General features: G+C 35.8%; 1 protein-coding gene across 1 annotated transcript in view; it reads right to left on the bottom strand.

Moving 5' to 3' along the window:
• Positions 1-16,060, bottom strand: part of Cubn (Cubilin) — an 882,604-nt gene that overhangs the window by 19,731 nt on the left and 846,813 nt on the right. The window contains exon 67 of the mRNA XM_068225286.1: positions 12,329-12,435. Within this exon, the coding sequence (XP_068081387.1) occupies positions 12,329-12,435 (107 nt within the window). The remainder of the gene's footprint in view (positions 1-12,328; positions 12,436-16,060) is intronic.

Genomic DNA, 16,060 nt, shown 5'->3' with positions numbered 1-16,060 from the left:
AATAACATTAAAAAAAGGGTGGGTGTTTTCTTTCATGATTTATTTTATTATTTGAATTTTTTCATTGATATCTATTGTGCTTGTTGATATGGAAATTGCTCTGTGTATCATTGCATTCAGTACTGCTAATTTGTGTGTGATGTCTGAGTGAGTTTTCTGTATATTTTGTATGACAGGCTGTCAATATTCCTACTGACTGTGATGTCTAAAAAGTTCATATTCTTGTTAGTTTCTGGTTTCATTGTGAAATAGATTGACTTGTTTAATGAATTCAGTGTGTTTGGTATCTGTTGTGCATTTGTGACGTCATTATCATACATGTATACTACGTCATCTACATATCTGCTCCAGTATAAGATTCCTCTAGAATTTTTACGAAGTCATCTAGGAAAATGTTCGTTATTATACCTGATAATGGTGAGCCCAGGGTTAACCCTTCCTTTTGACAATAGATTTTGTAGTTGAATGTAAAACAATTTTGGTTTACAGTTGTTCTAAGAAGGTTAATTACTTTGTTTGTTTCTTGTAGTGAATTGTTTTCTTTTACATGGTGTCCAATAATTTTAATGGATTCTTCTATTGGTACATTGGTATACATGTTGGTGATGTCTTGTGCTCTCTTATTATTTTTAATTTATTTTCTTCCTTGATTAGTTCTAGGTTGTTTTTAAACACCTATCTATCTTCAAGTGAGATTTTTCTTTTAGCATTTAGTTCAGTTGTTTGCTTACATTGTACTTTGGGGCATCTTTGAAATTTACTGTTGGTCTAATGAGACATGAGTTTTTGTGTATTTTGGGGAGGACTCTTAGAGAGAGGAGTTTTGAATTTTTGATGGTTTCTTGTTTTATGAGAATAAAGTCCATTTTCTTGATCGCTTGTTTTATCTCGTTTTGAATTTACTGTAGTTGTTGGGTTGTGTTGTAACTCTTGAATTCCATTGTTGCTGATGAGTTATGTTGTTTTATCTATTTACTCACTTTTCTCCATTATGACTGTTCTGTTCCCCTTATCTGCTTTTGTGACAATTAGGTTGCCATTTTTTATTTTGTTCTTACTGTTTTTAATGCTGAGTATTGAGTTTCATAATCTGGTTGTTAAGTGGAATTTTCTTGTGTGATTATTTTTAGGGCTTTATTGGTGGCTACATTTTTTAAAATTATTATTTCTCTTTGTGGTATGGGCATGTTGTCAGAAACAATTTCTACATCAGCTGACTTAAATGTCAGGAATGCAGGTTAGGATATTCTTATCTGTAGTAAAAACACCAGCCGGCCCCGTGGTGTAGAGATAGCATGCTTGTCTCTTACCCGGAGGCCCCGAGTTCAATTCCCGGCCACGTCAGGGATTTTTACCTGGACCTGAGGGCTGGTTCGAGGTCCACTCAGCCTACATGATTAGAATTGAGGCACTATCTGATGGTGAGATAGCGGCCCCAGTCTAGAAAGCCAAGAATAACGGCTGAGAGCATTCGTCGTGCTGACCACATGACACCTCATAATCTGCAGGCTTTTGGGCTGAGCAGCGGTCGCTTGGTAGTCCAAGGCCCTTCAAGGGCTGTAGTGCCATGGGGTTTGGGTAAAAGCACCTTTGCCAATCAGCATTCCCACCTACTTCCCCTCTCCATGACTGTTTTTGCCTACAAAATTTCTCCTCACCCCACTACTTAGGTACGAAGACCAAGACCAGAAATAAAAAACCGGCGTCAGCCCAAATACAGTAGCTAAGATAAGTACAGAAAAATGTCCATAATTTACTAAAGTAACATTATTTGTTCATATTTGTTCATAGCATCACCAATTCATAATCACTGACTAGTTTATGAAACAGAAACAATATTGTACCAAGCAGTATCATATCACAGTCCAAAGGGCATCATTTAATGCCATACATATACCTGAATCTGGCAACAAAGGAGAGCCTAAACTCCGTGATCCAGGGGAGGTTAATGCTGGAATGCAGCCTGAACAAGTTGTTGATGATACTTATGTAAACCCCGACGAGAGAAGGCTGGATTTCTCATCTAGTTACGCAGACCCCATAGGAAGCATGGTTACACCAAGCAAAAAAAAAAAAAAAAAGGAATGGAGATAGGAGACAAAGATAACTGAGTTTGTCATGTGAAGCCATTAGTGCCAACATTATGCAGCCAATTCTGAGCAATCCAAGGCTGTAAGCATGCTTATTTGAGCTTGTATTTCTGCACAAGAGAAAATTCCTGCAGTAAAGAAATGATGAATAATCTTGACTATATTTATGAAGTATCATTAGTACCCTAGCTATAATAAGTGTGCCTGTGGAGTGTTTTCTCTGGCTTATTTCATACAACCATTGGAAGGATGCCACCAGCTGACAAAGGAGAGCTAATGTGTCCTCAAGGAAGTACCGCCACTAACAAGGGGTCTTCTAAGTTATAAAAAGACTGGGTATCCCAAGCTTCACTCTTCAGTTGCAGATAGACCAATGCTTAGTGTGTGTTGTTTGTGTCAATCCTACAGACAAAGCAAATTACACAAAGTCTTATATAGAGTCTTTCTTAGGGCTCAGGTAAGTTCACCAGAGCATGTTCATTAAGTAGGTAACTATGCTAAGAGGCCAAGTTTCTCAGTGAAAAAGTGCAGGTTGTTTTGTGACACTGCCAGGAGGGCCCCATCATGACCGGGCGAATACCCATAATAGGCGCTAATTATGGTCGGACTAAATACCACGATAGCAGATATAGTCAATTGTAACTTTGCTTAGGTCGTGGCGATGTACATGAGTACAAAATAGACGGTGATGAGGAAAGAGCTAATACTTTATCCAGAATTGCAGGAGACAGCCGAAGACCACAGAAGAAGATGGCACCTGTAATGGCATTCCCAGAAGCAAACCAGCAATTCTCAGGATCCGTAGCCCACAGCGATGTGATATATTACTTCCCTAACATGGCACTCTGGACAGTGTGCCGAGGCAAGATTGAGTGTTTCAGATAAGTTAAACTGCTTTTATGCATGATTTGTAACTGCAGATTTGACTCAGGGCCTTTCATAACTGTATATAGTAAATTTGTAACTTTAAGCTCAAGAAGCATGTAAATTCAGTCAGTAAAATATGTAAATATGCTTGAGGCTGACCGCATGTTCAACCCATTATTTATTAGCTTTGTTCAGACAGGATATAAGGCTAACGTGATGGTGTAGTGTTTTTTTGTTCCTAGGAGTATAGGTCTATTTGTGTCATGCAGACACGTGGTAGTTTGATGTGGAGATAAAGTGGAGATCAACTTGCCTCTAGAGGATCAAATGGAGCAAATAGTACTGGAGACAAGCTGGATAAATTCAGGACGTGTATGTTACGCATAGTGAATGTATTTCAAATAGCACTGTGAGCAGAGACTTTGTAATAGAGAGAGTCTTTCTAAAACGTTGTGACGGACTAAATATGAATGGAGCCATAGTACACATGCAATACTGTAATCCCTGGGAAGAACAGAATGCGCTTAGCCTGTCCGCATAAAAATGGTTGTTTTCACTTCCTCTGTTCAGCTGATCATGTGTTACTGGAGATGAGTAACCCATATTATGACGACGTGTTTTCACATGGCAAATTGACGTCCAGAATGGTGAAGATCGTAGGGTCGAGGCCAAACCCTGATGTATAAGCAATACATTTCATGGTTAGGCCTATATTGATATACATGACTTATGTTTTACAAAACTTAATTTTATTTTCCACCTAATCAATAAAGAGTAAAAGTATTGATAGGTGAAGAATAAATTGAAGTTTTGTAATAAGTAAGCCAGACCCTGATGACAACGTCTAGTGTACATATTATTGTTTCTCTTTTTCAGGTTGTTTTTATTCTGTCTTGGGTGTTATTTGTACAATGTGTGTGATTTTCAGCTGTTGTATTTGTCACTGATTAGTGGGATTGTAGCCTATGGGCTAATTTTGGTTGTGAAGTTCCACCCTCTTCAATTTGTACAGATTCAGACCTGTAATTAGTTTGTGTCATTTTGGATGGTAGTGACAATCAAGCAAGTGTATGTTCTTGTATTTGTGTACTGACCAGTTCGGAATTTTTTATTGAGGACAAGATTGGTGAATCTATAAAATGTTATGTCATGCTAAGAGATGAAACAGTTTAAGGCCATCGGCCAAGCACAGTTTTACTTATATGAACCTTCATCACAATTCAATAAACCTACCGTATTCCATACAAGGCTTGCAGTAACTGGGTTCAAGACCTATGAAATATGAATGGACCTGTGTTGTCAATTTGTATTGTATTTATGTTGTTTTCTTTGGGGTACCTCTTACTCTGAACCTTATGCTTTATTTGGTTAATAAACCCATCGCATCCCCTTATTTTAGCAGGTTTTCATTTATGAAGATGTATTCTAGAACCTGTCCTTTTAACTTAAGAACATTTTAGCTAGATTTTATTTGACCAACTTTTTTCTGGATGCACCACGCATCTCCACCAATGAGCTAGGCCATTACTGGACAGGGGACAGGTACAGTACATATATGCTCATGATTTAAAGTGATTTGATAGAATCTGAGGATGTTCTTGTAGAAAAAAATCATGTCATTCTTTATTTAATAAAATGTTTTTTTTTACAGGTTATATTATATTTTGAACTAGTGTTTTTGACAGACTGAAAAGCTTTTAAGCTACATTATAGAACACTTGAAAGACAAACACAGTGGTAGGCCAGTGCAGTGTTTCCAACTTATTTTTTACTATGTCCCTACTGTGTCGTTTCCATTGTTCTAAAAGCAATTTAGTTGAGTCGAATTGCACGCAATCACTGCTAGTGAAATTAAATATTGTGCATAAAGTGATAGAATATCAAGAAAATACGGAGTAGCACAAAAGAGTAATGGTCACGATCGCAGAGGCAGTGCATAAGACAAATTACTGTTCAAATTGTTAACGCCAACTCTAATACAAAAAATTGCAAATGAATACACATCGATGAAAAGTGGACAAACTTCGGTCAAGAAAGAAGCAACTCGTTAAAGCATTGAAACTGATATAGTAGCAAAAGAAGAAAAGGATATATTGCAATTACATTCAAGAACAATGTATAATTACAATAGTAATATTAATAAATTCATGTTAAATATGTGAAATACTGCAAGATTCAGTCAGCCAAGTGTTAAGATGAAGGCATGGAATAGGCCATGGCTCGTAAAAGAAAGAATCAACTATAAAATGCCCTTTACATAAACTAACTTAAGTAACAATTTCATTCAATATAAAGAAATAAAGCAAAAGCAGACATATTGAAAATATGCATAAAATTAGAGAGATAAACGTCTATTTAAACCAATTCGTGATATAATTGTTATGTTAGAAGGCTTTGCTTATGTCAAGATGTTTCAACTAATCTCTTCTATAAATTTGTACCTTCAAACTGCGCAAGACAACTACATCATGGACCTGTAAGAAAAATGTGGCCCCACTGTTCAGAGAAAATCCAGCCGATATGACAGGCACGGGAGAGCTGCATTCCCGAGAACATCCCAGTGACTGGCGGTGGAACATTGAGGCTGATCAACGCTACTGAAGGCTAGCCAGAAATAACAATCCCGGTGGACAAAGGAAAAGATAAGTTTCGTAGAGATATGAATTTATTCGCTAGTTTCTGTACACGGTAGATTGCTTGCATTTGATTAATAGATGGTAAATCGTATGTCTTTGAAACGAATCAAATTAAGACTGTTTCTCGCACATACACACATTTTCGCAACCGAAACAATTACAGACTGGTTCATCAAGCTATTTTCTGAGTTCCGTCGGCATTTGAAAGCACAGTGCTGGACACTGAGTGTGTTGAGCTGATCTTCAGGAGCTAGCTATTCGCTTCAATCAAGCGACTCGTCTTCGACTTTTAGACAATTTTGGGACATCATATTCATTCAATTATATTGTGACTTCGCGCCTGATAATATATGCATGCTGGGTCATTTAACTTTTCCCCTCTTCTTGTAAACATTATGAGACAGTGCTGAACTTTGCGTGTGTTGTCCTACTATTCAGAAGATCGCGCCTTACTTCTTATAAGTGACTGACTTTCTACTTCTTCTAGATTTTACGATTTAAAATTGCACATTGCCAATCCCCATTAACATATTTTGCCTCTTCAACTGTTTTTGTGAAAGACTCACTCTTTAATTTCTTATTTACCTATGCATTGTTTTTGCATTTTTATTCGGCTGATGATGACCCAGATTGGGGTCGAAACCGGTACCGATTCCGCTTATAATTAAATAGAAATGTAACGCTACATTTCTTATTTATTTGTACTGAATAGGTTGAACTACATTGTTTCTTATTTCAATTTAATTGTGATACAGTTCAATAAGGAACATCATGAAATTTTTATCTTTAAATGACCTAATATTGTGTCATAATGAAGGAAATAGGCAGTCTTCATAAAAAGAAAAAGAAAAAGACCATCTCTAGTTAGGGAAGTGACTAAATAGTGACTAATAATGACTTGATATATTTGGAGTGTACAGATCGGGAAAGGGTAGCACTGACGCAGATTCTGAATTATTTGATAGGATAGTCAGCTATGTGGGAAACGACATGGAATGAAATGTGATTGTAGCGGGAGATTTGAATTTGCCAGATGTCAATTGGGAAGGAAATGCGAACGACAGGAAGCGTGACCAACAAATGGCAAATAAGTTAATATGAGAAGGACGGCTGATTCAGAAAGTGATGGAACCAACCAGAGGGAAAAATATCCTGGATGTGGTGCTGATAAAACCAGATGAGCTCTATAGGGAAACTTAAGTAATAGATGGTATTAGTGATCATGAAGCTGTTTTTGTGGTAGTTAAAAATAAATGTGATAGAAAAAAAGGTCTTATAAGTAGGACTATTAGGCAGTACCATATGGCTGATAAAGCAGGCATGAGGCAGTTTCTAAATAGTAACTATGATCGGTGGAAAACGGGAAATAAAAATGTAAACAGACTCTGGGATGGGTTTTAAGAAATTGTTGAGGAATGCGAAAACAGGTTTGTACCTTTAAGGGTGGTAAGGAATGGTAAAGACCCACCTTATTATAATAGAGAAATAAAGAGACTAAGAAGGAGGTGCAGACTGGAAAGAAACAGAGTTAGAAATGGCTGTGGAAATAAGGAACTAGGAAATTGAATCTTGCAAAGAAGGCAGCTAAGGATAACATGTGGCAAGCATAATTGGCAGTCATACAAATTTTAGTGAAAAATGGAAGTGTATGCATAGGTATTTTAAGGCTGAAACAGGTTCCAGGAAGGACATTCCAGGAATAACTAATGAACAAGGGGAGTGTGTTTATGAGGATCTTCAAAAGGCAGAAGTATTCAGTCAGCAGTATGTAAAGATTGTTGGTTACAAGGATAATGTCGAGATAGAAGAGGACACTAAGGCCAAAGAAGTATTATTATTTACATATGATAAAAATGATATTTACAATAAGATACAAAAGTTGAAAACTAGAAAAGCGGCTGGAATTGATCAGATTTCTGGAGATATACTAAAGACAATGGGTTGGGATATAGTACCATATCTGAAGTACTTATTTGATTATTGTTTGGTCGGAGGAGCTATACCAGATGAATGGAGAGTTGCTATTGTAGCCCCTGTGCATAAAGGAAAGGGTGATAGACATTAAGCTGAAAATTACAGGCCAGTAAGTTTAACATGCATTGTATGTAAGCTTTGGGAAGGCATTCTTTCTGATTATATTAGACATGTTTGTGAAATTAATAACTGGTTCGATAGAAGGCAATTCATTTTAGGAAAGGTTATTCCACTGAAGCTCAACTTGTAGGATTTCAGCAAGATATAGCAGATATCTTGGATTCTGGAGGTCAAATGGACTGTATCCCGACTGACCTGTCTAAAGCATTTGATAGTGTGGATCATGGGAGACTACTGGCAAAAATGAGTGCAATTGGACTAGACAAAAGAGTGACTGAATGGGTTGCTATATTTCTAGAAAATAGATCTCAGAGAATTAGAGTGGGTGAAGCTTTATCTGACCCTGTAATAATTAAGAGGGGAATTCCCCAAGGCAGTATTATCGGACCTTTATGTTTTCTTATATATATAAATGATGTGAGTAAAGGAGTGGAATCAGAGGTAAGGCTTTTTGTGGATTATGTTATTCTCTATAGAGTGATAAATAAGTTACAAGATTGTGAGCAACTGCAACATGATCTCAAAAATGTTGTGAGATGGACAGCAGGCAATGGTATGTTGATAAACGGGGTTAAAAGTCAGGTTGTGAGTTTCACAAATAGGAAAAGTCCTCTCAGTTTTAATTACTGCATTGATGGGGTGAAAGTTCCTTTTGGGGATCATTGTAAGTATCTAGGTGTTAATATAAGGAAAGATCTTCATTGGGGTAATCACATAAATGGGATTGTAAATAAAGGGTAAAGATCTTTGCACATGGTTATGAGGGTGTTTAGGGGTTGTAGTAAGGATGTAAAGGAGAGGGCATGTAAGTCTCTGGTAAGACCCCAACTAGAGTATGGTTCCAGTGTATGGTACCCTCACCAGGATTACCTGATTCAAGAACTGGAAAAAATCCAAAGAAAAGCAGCTCGATTTGTACTGGGTGATTTCCGACAAAAGAGTAGCGTTACAAAAATGTTGCAAAGTTTGGGCTGGGAAGAATTGAGAGAAAGAAGAAAAGCTGCTCGACTATGTGGTATGTGATACAATTCCTTTAGTTTTGTCAATTGCCACCTTTTCAATACAACACAAGAAGTGCAAACAGGAAAACAAGTAGTTCTCAATAGGCTAGGAGTAACACCAAACAATTACGCAGTAGAAAAGAAAGTAAGTGACAATTCTTCCAATAAGATGTTATACAGAAATACAATCAAAACCATAAACATATAATTTTTATCCTTCATTACAGATGTACCAACGAGCCATTATGGAACGTTTGAGAACATTTAAAATCCAATATCACATCAGAAAGTGTTTCATCAACAAGTTTGTTCACGAACAATTTTACCCCATTGATAATATAAATTAATACCAATACATTTTATAAATGTTACTCCAGCAACGAGAACAAGTCTATCGACCATAATGACAATTATCAACTGCAGAAAATATTCAATACAGTTATGAACTTTTAATGACAATTATACAAGTTAAACAACAGGAATCAACTCAACTAGCCAGATCTCAAAAGATTTTATTTTATTATATTTAAACAATTTTAAAAGATGTTCACCCAGATGAGTTTCGGCAATAAAATGTTAGACTGAAGAAGATTTTAGACAAAAAAGTGTTAGCTTAAGACATATTTTTATTGTTGTGTGACTTTTAAAATGTTATAAGATTATCAATTAGTTTTATAGGAACAATCTTGAATGAAAAGAATTGTTTTATGATCTTATACAATCCTAGATTAATGATAGTTTGGCTGATGATGCTCACGAAAAGGAGTGAAACATGTACCACATAAACATAATAATAAATATGTAAGTTTGTACTAATTTTTATTGTATTGAAAAGGTGGCAATTGACAAAACTAAAGGAATTGTATCACAAGTAGATCTTCAATATGGACAAGGAAAATGAAGTTTATAACCTGCAATAAGTAGTATGTTTCGAGCTGTCAGCGGAGAGATGGCGTGGAATGACATTAGTATTATCTGCGCACTTTTTAGTGATAGATTTACACCCTAGTGCTGAAGCGGTCGACTTTGGTTATCTTCGAGATTCGTATTGGCAACCTTTGAAACACAAACTAAGAACCGCTTATCATCGCTGTGCGCCATCTGGCGTACACTTTAAGTACTCGTACTGTTGTTGTTTACACAGCAAAGCTAAACTATAGAATTCATGCTAGGAACATTTTTCGCAACGGGAAATGTTATATAGTATTAAATATTGTGTGTGTGCCACAGTTGTTTGCTTAAAATAATAAAGGTTTATAAAATTCATATCGATCGATCATATTATCGATTCAATTCAGATTTCATTTCCATTCAGTTGGCAGTATTAACGGAACCCTTCTTACTTCTCCAACGAGTACAAAAATCTATCACTAAAAAGTGCGCGGATAATATATGAATAAGTTTGAGTAGCGTTTATAAAAGTAGGAAGGATCACAATATGAAGATAAAGTTGGAATTCAAGAGGACAAACTGGGGCAAATATTCATTTATAGGAAGGGGAGTTAGGGACTGGAATAACTTACCAAGGGAGACGTTCAATAAATTTCCAATTTCTTTGAAATCATTTAGGAAAAGGCTAGGAAAAAAGCAGATAGGGAATCTGCCACCTGGGCGACTGCCCTAAATCCAGATCAATATTGATTGATTGATAGTATGATGACATTAATGAGTCATAGTGAATCATGCCGTAACATATGTGAAGTATTTGAGACTAGAATGCTATAGAATTTTAAATGAAATATAGCATATTATGTTAATGAAGATAGGTTATATGTTGTCATAAATGAGTGAGAAGAGGTTAGATGTGGATACAAAGAAAGAAGCCATGTTGATGTTAAATGTGATGACATTGATCCAATGACAGATTTATTTAGTTAAATATGAAGATTGATATGTGTCAATGTAGGTTATATACGATAAATGTTGTGAAGTATTGCAAGAGATGTGAAGTGAAATATGAGAATAGGAATATGAAATGATGTTATGTGAGGATGAAAATAAAATAACTGAAATATGAATATAATGCTATGAGGATATAATGGAAATGAATGATATATTGAAAGAGAAAGAATGAAGTACTGACGCAGATGCCGATCGATAGTATTTATTAAGCAATAGTTAAGTTATAATAAGGTCATGCATTGAAATTTTAATTCAGTTGAGAGTTTATTTGGTTGTTTATATACATTTAATTTAGGTTGGAAGCTAAGTTGATGAATAATGCAAGGATAATCAATATACAAAACTAATCTTATCCTTTCCACCAATCCTATAAAACGTTGAATAAATAAGAAAAGTATTTGTCCTAAGAATTGAACACAGACTTGTGGTAAAATGACGAGTGGCATATGACAACAAAATTAAATGCTAAATTTAATTGATATTAACTCATGCAAATATGCAACTTTTTTTTTTTTTTAATATGATGTACTATGAAAGTGAAGCAGATATCCATTTCAATATTGATATTAAGGAGACATGTGACAAATAATAATTATGTATGAATGATTCAAGTTTGTAATACTGAGCTAATTGATTAATTTTGGATCTTCAATCCATATTTACACATTTTGTCCATAGCATTTTCCTTTTATGAATGAATGATAGTAAGATATATTTGAGATGTCATTCATAGCTACTTAGTATTAATATATAATTTTGATTTAAATATTGCATAATTTAATATGTCTGGTCACTTGATGACTCGTTTGATGGAGACGTCCATCACTGTTTTTCTTAGTCAACAAAATATTTAGTTACGAGTCAGGTCTCTTTTTTTTTTTTTTTTTTTTGGATAGATGTTAAAATACTACGATGATTACCCTGAGATACTCACTGACCCTAGCTGGAGTTTTCTTGTACGCCATCCATCCTGGACGGGGGAACGGTGCACTATATAGCAATAAAAATGTTCCTACTCAAAGTCCCTACTCAAGTAAAAATGTGTATGGAAGTGAAGATTATTATTATTATTATTATTATTATTATTATTATTAATATAAAAATAGGAAAGTAGTCAACTGACAATGATACTGTATCTTTACCTCGGGCTAGCCTCAACGGGCGCCCAGCTGAACACCTCTGATCTAGAAACACTTTTCATTTGACCTTGACTTACACTGGATTGAGGTGAAGATACCTATCAAATTCTTGATTTGTCACAAATAATGCTATCCCAGCAAGCTTATACTTCTTCCTCAATGCATGACTGTAGCAGAATTGTCACTGAATTTGATTAATAGTTGTGCAATATACACACAATATAATTTATAAGAGAAAGCAGATCAATGAATAGTGTACTGTCTCAAATGAGCGACAATAAGTGATGGAAGGTTTCAATGACTGTCTTGCAATGAGAAAGGTAGAGGCATAAAACATTGCATATTGAATATGAGCCATGTGCCAGCCACCTACCAAGTGATTAACAGCTATAAATAAAATGTGCAATTCGTGCCACAAATATGTGGTTTAATAAATAAAAGAAAGGCAGAAGAGCAATATACATTTGGATTCTTACTGGTTAAAATTACTGTATCTGAAACAATCAGCTCAGAAATGCAAAAACTACAGGAATGCAAATTTAGTAGTCAAATTAAATAATCCTGGAGTTTTCTGTTTTTTAATTTGCTTAGCTACTTACACCACCACAGTAGCGTGAACGGACACTCTCGGTTTTAGTCATCAGGTCAACTTCCAATATTTCCACAAAGTCACTACTGCAAGTTGTGCTACTGCCAAGATCGAACACTGTAACAAATGAATACAAATTTATAAAAGCCAGTATATTTGCCCTTGAGCTCTGCCAAACTCCTCATATATTTTCTGAAATGGAACCATACATTACGGAAATGATGAACTACTTGCAGAAATAACTGTCAAAAAAACTTCACTTCTGGACACTTTTGCTCTCAAAATCAATTTCTGTTCCACAAGATTCACACACCTGACATTCATCATATCTTTTAACCCGCGAGTGGTCACTATATGAGATTTTCTCTCACATTATATTTTATTGTAATATTACTTCACAGTGATGAAAGGGAGGTGACTGTTCCCTCTTCTAGCTGAGTTTATAACTGTCGTGAGTAGAGCGATTCACATTTGAAGGTTAAGCACCCCCTCCCCTAGTCAGAACAAAGGTTCCTATATGTCCGTGCGCGCTGCGTGAGAGTTTCTCTCATCGCGCGACCAATGACGGTGTTATTTTGAAGTGGAGCGGGAAACTTACTCCTGTTGTAAGCGTTAGTATTGTATTATGACCACTTCTTCTTTTTGAAAATGTTATTGTGTTCAGAAACCTTGCTTTGTATGTAAATATTACTAGATATAATGCATGTGTGAGATTTTATTTTATACAACTTCAGGACGGAAGTTATTTTTATGTACATTGCATATGTTATTTTAAGAAGTAATTTGTGTCTTTAATAAAACAGCTAATCATGTCCAGCTCCATGGCTAAATGGTTAGCGTGCTGGCCTTTGGTCACAGAAGTCCCGGGTTCGATTTCTGGCGGGGTCGGGAATTTTAACCTTAATTGGTTAATTTCGCTGACATGGGGTCTGTGTGTATGTGTCGTCTTCATCATCATTTCATCCTCATCATGACGCGTAGGTCGCCTACGGGTGTCAAATAAAAAGACCTACATCTGGCGAGCCGAACATTTCCTCGGACACTCCCGGCGCTAAAAGCCATACGCCATCTCTCTTTCTCTCACAGCTTATCATTTCATTTTTATCTAAAATCTATAAGGTTGAACTTACGTTTCATTTCAGTAGTAAATTTCAACCTTACGCCCCACAAAACTGTGAAAAATGTCATATTTATTTTAATGTGAGAGAAAGTCTCATGTGCGACCACTCATTTACATTTCAGCTAGCGACCACTCGCGGGTTAATTAGTAATAAATTATATCGTATGATGAACGAATGACTGTTTTAAGTGCCAAACACTGAAGTCATCTGCCCAATATAATCATGATCACTAACTACTGTTACCATAATAGTTACAAGGCCAAGAAGCAACTGTGATTTCAAATAATTTCCCTAATTAGTTACTAATATTACAAAATATTTTCTAAGGAAAGTCTTCAATAAGAATTACATTAGCTTCTCAGTTCATACTAATTTCTAAATGTGTTTATTCTTTGTCTTTGATTACTGTGGGTCAACGCTTCTTTTAAGGAACCATTTATACTCTTTAAAAAATAAAATTTTACTGTGTCTTATGGCAAACCCGTCGAGGGTCAATTTCCTGAATAAAGGATTATATATATGTGTACAGTTGATTATTCTCATTCCACTGCATAATTAAATATTAAACTCACTTGGGTTCCAAATTCTGTATTTGTGCTGTGATCCTGACTTCTAGTACCTGCAACTTTCTTCCTGTTTGTCTCTCCATTTCTCATATTTTTCTGCCCTTTTTCTTATCCACCACTATGTCCCGCATCAAGACCAAAGGTTTCTGAAGAATGGCCTACCCAGTATGAATGTTCAAACTCCCCAAATGTAGCTAGAAAGTGGAAACAAGGTTATTGGGAGCCAAGAGCCGATGCCAACTGATTAATAATAACTTTAACCTGACAGCACGGAATGACTCAGTTGAGTAGCTAATGAAGATGGAATGAATGATGATGAATGAAATTGGGTTAGAGGTGGAAGGATTCAGCTGTGACCTACAAATAGGAACTATCCTGGCATTTGCTTGGAAATGAAAATGGAAACAACAAAAAGCCATTCTCAGGACAGCCGACGGTGTGGTTCAAACTCACTCATCTCCTGAATGCAGAGCTTGGCTCCGTAGCTGTAGCGCGTCATGCACGGCCGCTCCACTTGGTTGCCATTTCATTATGGTAACAGTAATAAACTGGATTTCACAGAGATCTTTCAACACATGCAACTGTTAAACAATGCACATGGGACAATTTCTCAATCAACAAATTAGTATTATGCTAGGAGCTGGACAGTTGAGTTACATAAATTTATTTTACAAATTAACTCTAGGCTATCGATACAGCAAATAGGGAATCAAAGATGGAATGCTTAAGTGTAAGTGACATGTTATTTGTATAACAATGATAAAGACAAATTTAAGATGTCCACCTTTTCAATACAAAACAGTTTTATGTTCTAGTTAAAACACAACACCTTTATTTTGGGACCGGTTTCGACACAGGGCGAGCGAGTGTCATCATCAGCCAATCTTGCAAATAGGGTCAAAGTACATGTGATACAAAAAATGGTTACATACATATAGATTATAAAACCTTAATGCTACTGACCAAGAAAATAAGACAAAATAATAGAGTTAAAATCATGAGTCTACTGTTGCTGACAAGATGAAATCTTGAGAGTCGTATGTGATCTTAAATGAGAATGAAAACACGTATATTGTTAAAACTTTGTTGATCCACTTTGTTTCTGGTAATTAAAACCTTGAAAGACTTGTTAATGGTGACAAGCACAAAATACATGCAGGGTCTTGATTGTGGGTGATATCTTTAAAACTTGGATGGACGATCTAATGAGTCCATCTATGAAGAAGTGTCATAGATCAATTGAGAGCAATGCAACTGTAATTAATGAACTGAGTCTGATTGTACTGAGTTTGTGTTGTTTCCTGTTGCAAGAGGTGGAGAACAATACAGGTGGAGGTCACTAGCTGGAAATGTGACCAATATTTCTCAGTCCATTGCAGATCTCCAGATCTTTCCACCCATTTCTTACGTTTCGAATCAGCCCATTTTCCATTTCATTATGCTTCAAGATCTGCAATGGACTGAGAAATATTGGTCACATTTCCAGCTAGTGACCTCCACCTGTATTGTTCTCCACCTCTTGCAACAGGGAACAACACAAACTCAGTACAATCAGACTCAGTTCATTAATTACAGTTGCATTGCTCTCAATTGATCTATGACACTTCTTCATAGATGGACTCATTAGATCGTCCATCCAAGTTTTAAAGATATCACCCACAATCAAGACCCTGCATGTATTTTGTGCTTGTCACCATTAACAAGTCTTTCAGGGTTTTAATTACCAGAAACAAAGTGGATCAACAAAGTTTTAACAATATACGTGTTTTCATTCTCATTTAAGATCACATAAGACTCTCAAGATTTCTTCTTGTCAGCAACAGTAGACTTATGTTTTTAACTCTATTATTTTGTCTTATGTTCCTGGTCAATAGCATTAAGGTTTTATAATCTATATGCATGTAACAATTTTTTGTATCACATGTTCTTTGACCCTATTTGCAAGATTGGCTGATGATGACACTTGTTCAGTGTCAAAACCAGTCCCAAAATAAAATAAAAGTGTTGTGTTTTAACTAGAACATAAAACTGTTTTGTATTGGAAAGGTGGACACC

Source organism: Anabrus simplex, chromosome 1 (genome assembly GCF_040414725.1).
Source record: "Anabrus simplex isolate iqAnaSimp1 chromosome 1, ASM4041472v1, whole genome shotgun sequence".
Classification (NCBI taxonomy): Eukaryota; Metazoa; Arthropoda; class Insecta; order Orthoptera; family Tettigoniidae; genus Anabrus; species Anabrus simplex.
The sequence above is the reverse complement of the archived record's forward strand: the minus strand, read 5'-3'. Positions and strand labels throughout refer to the sequence as shown.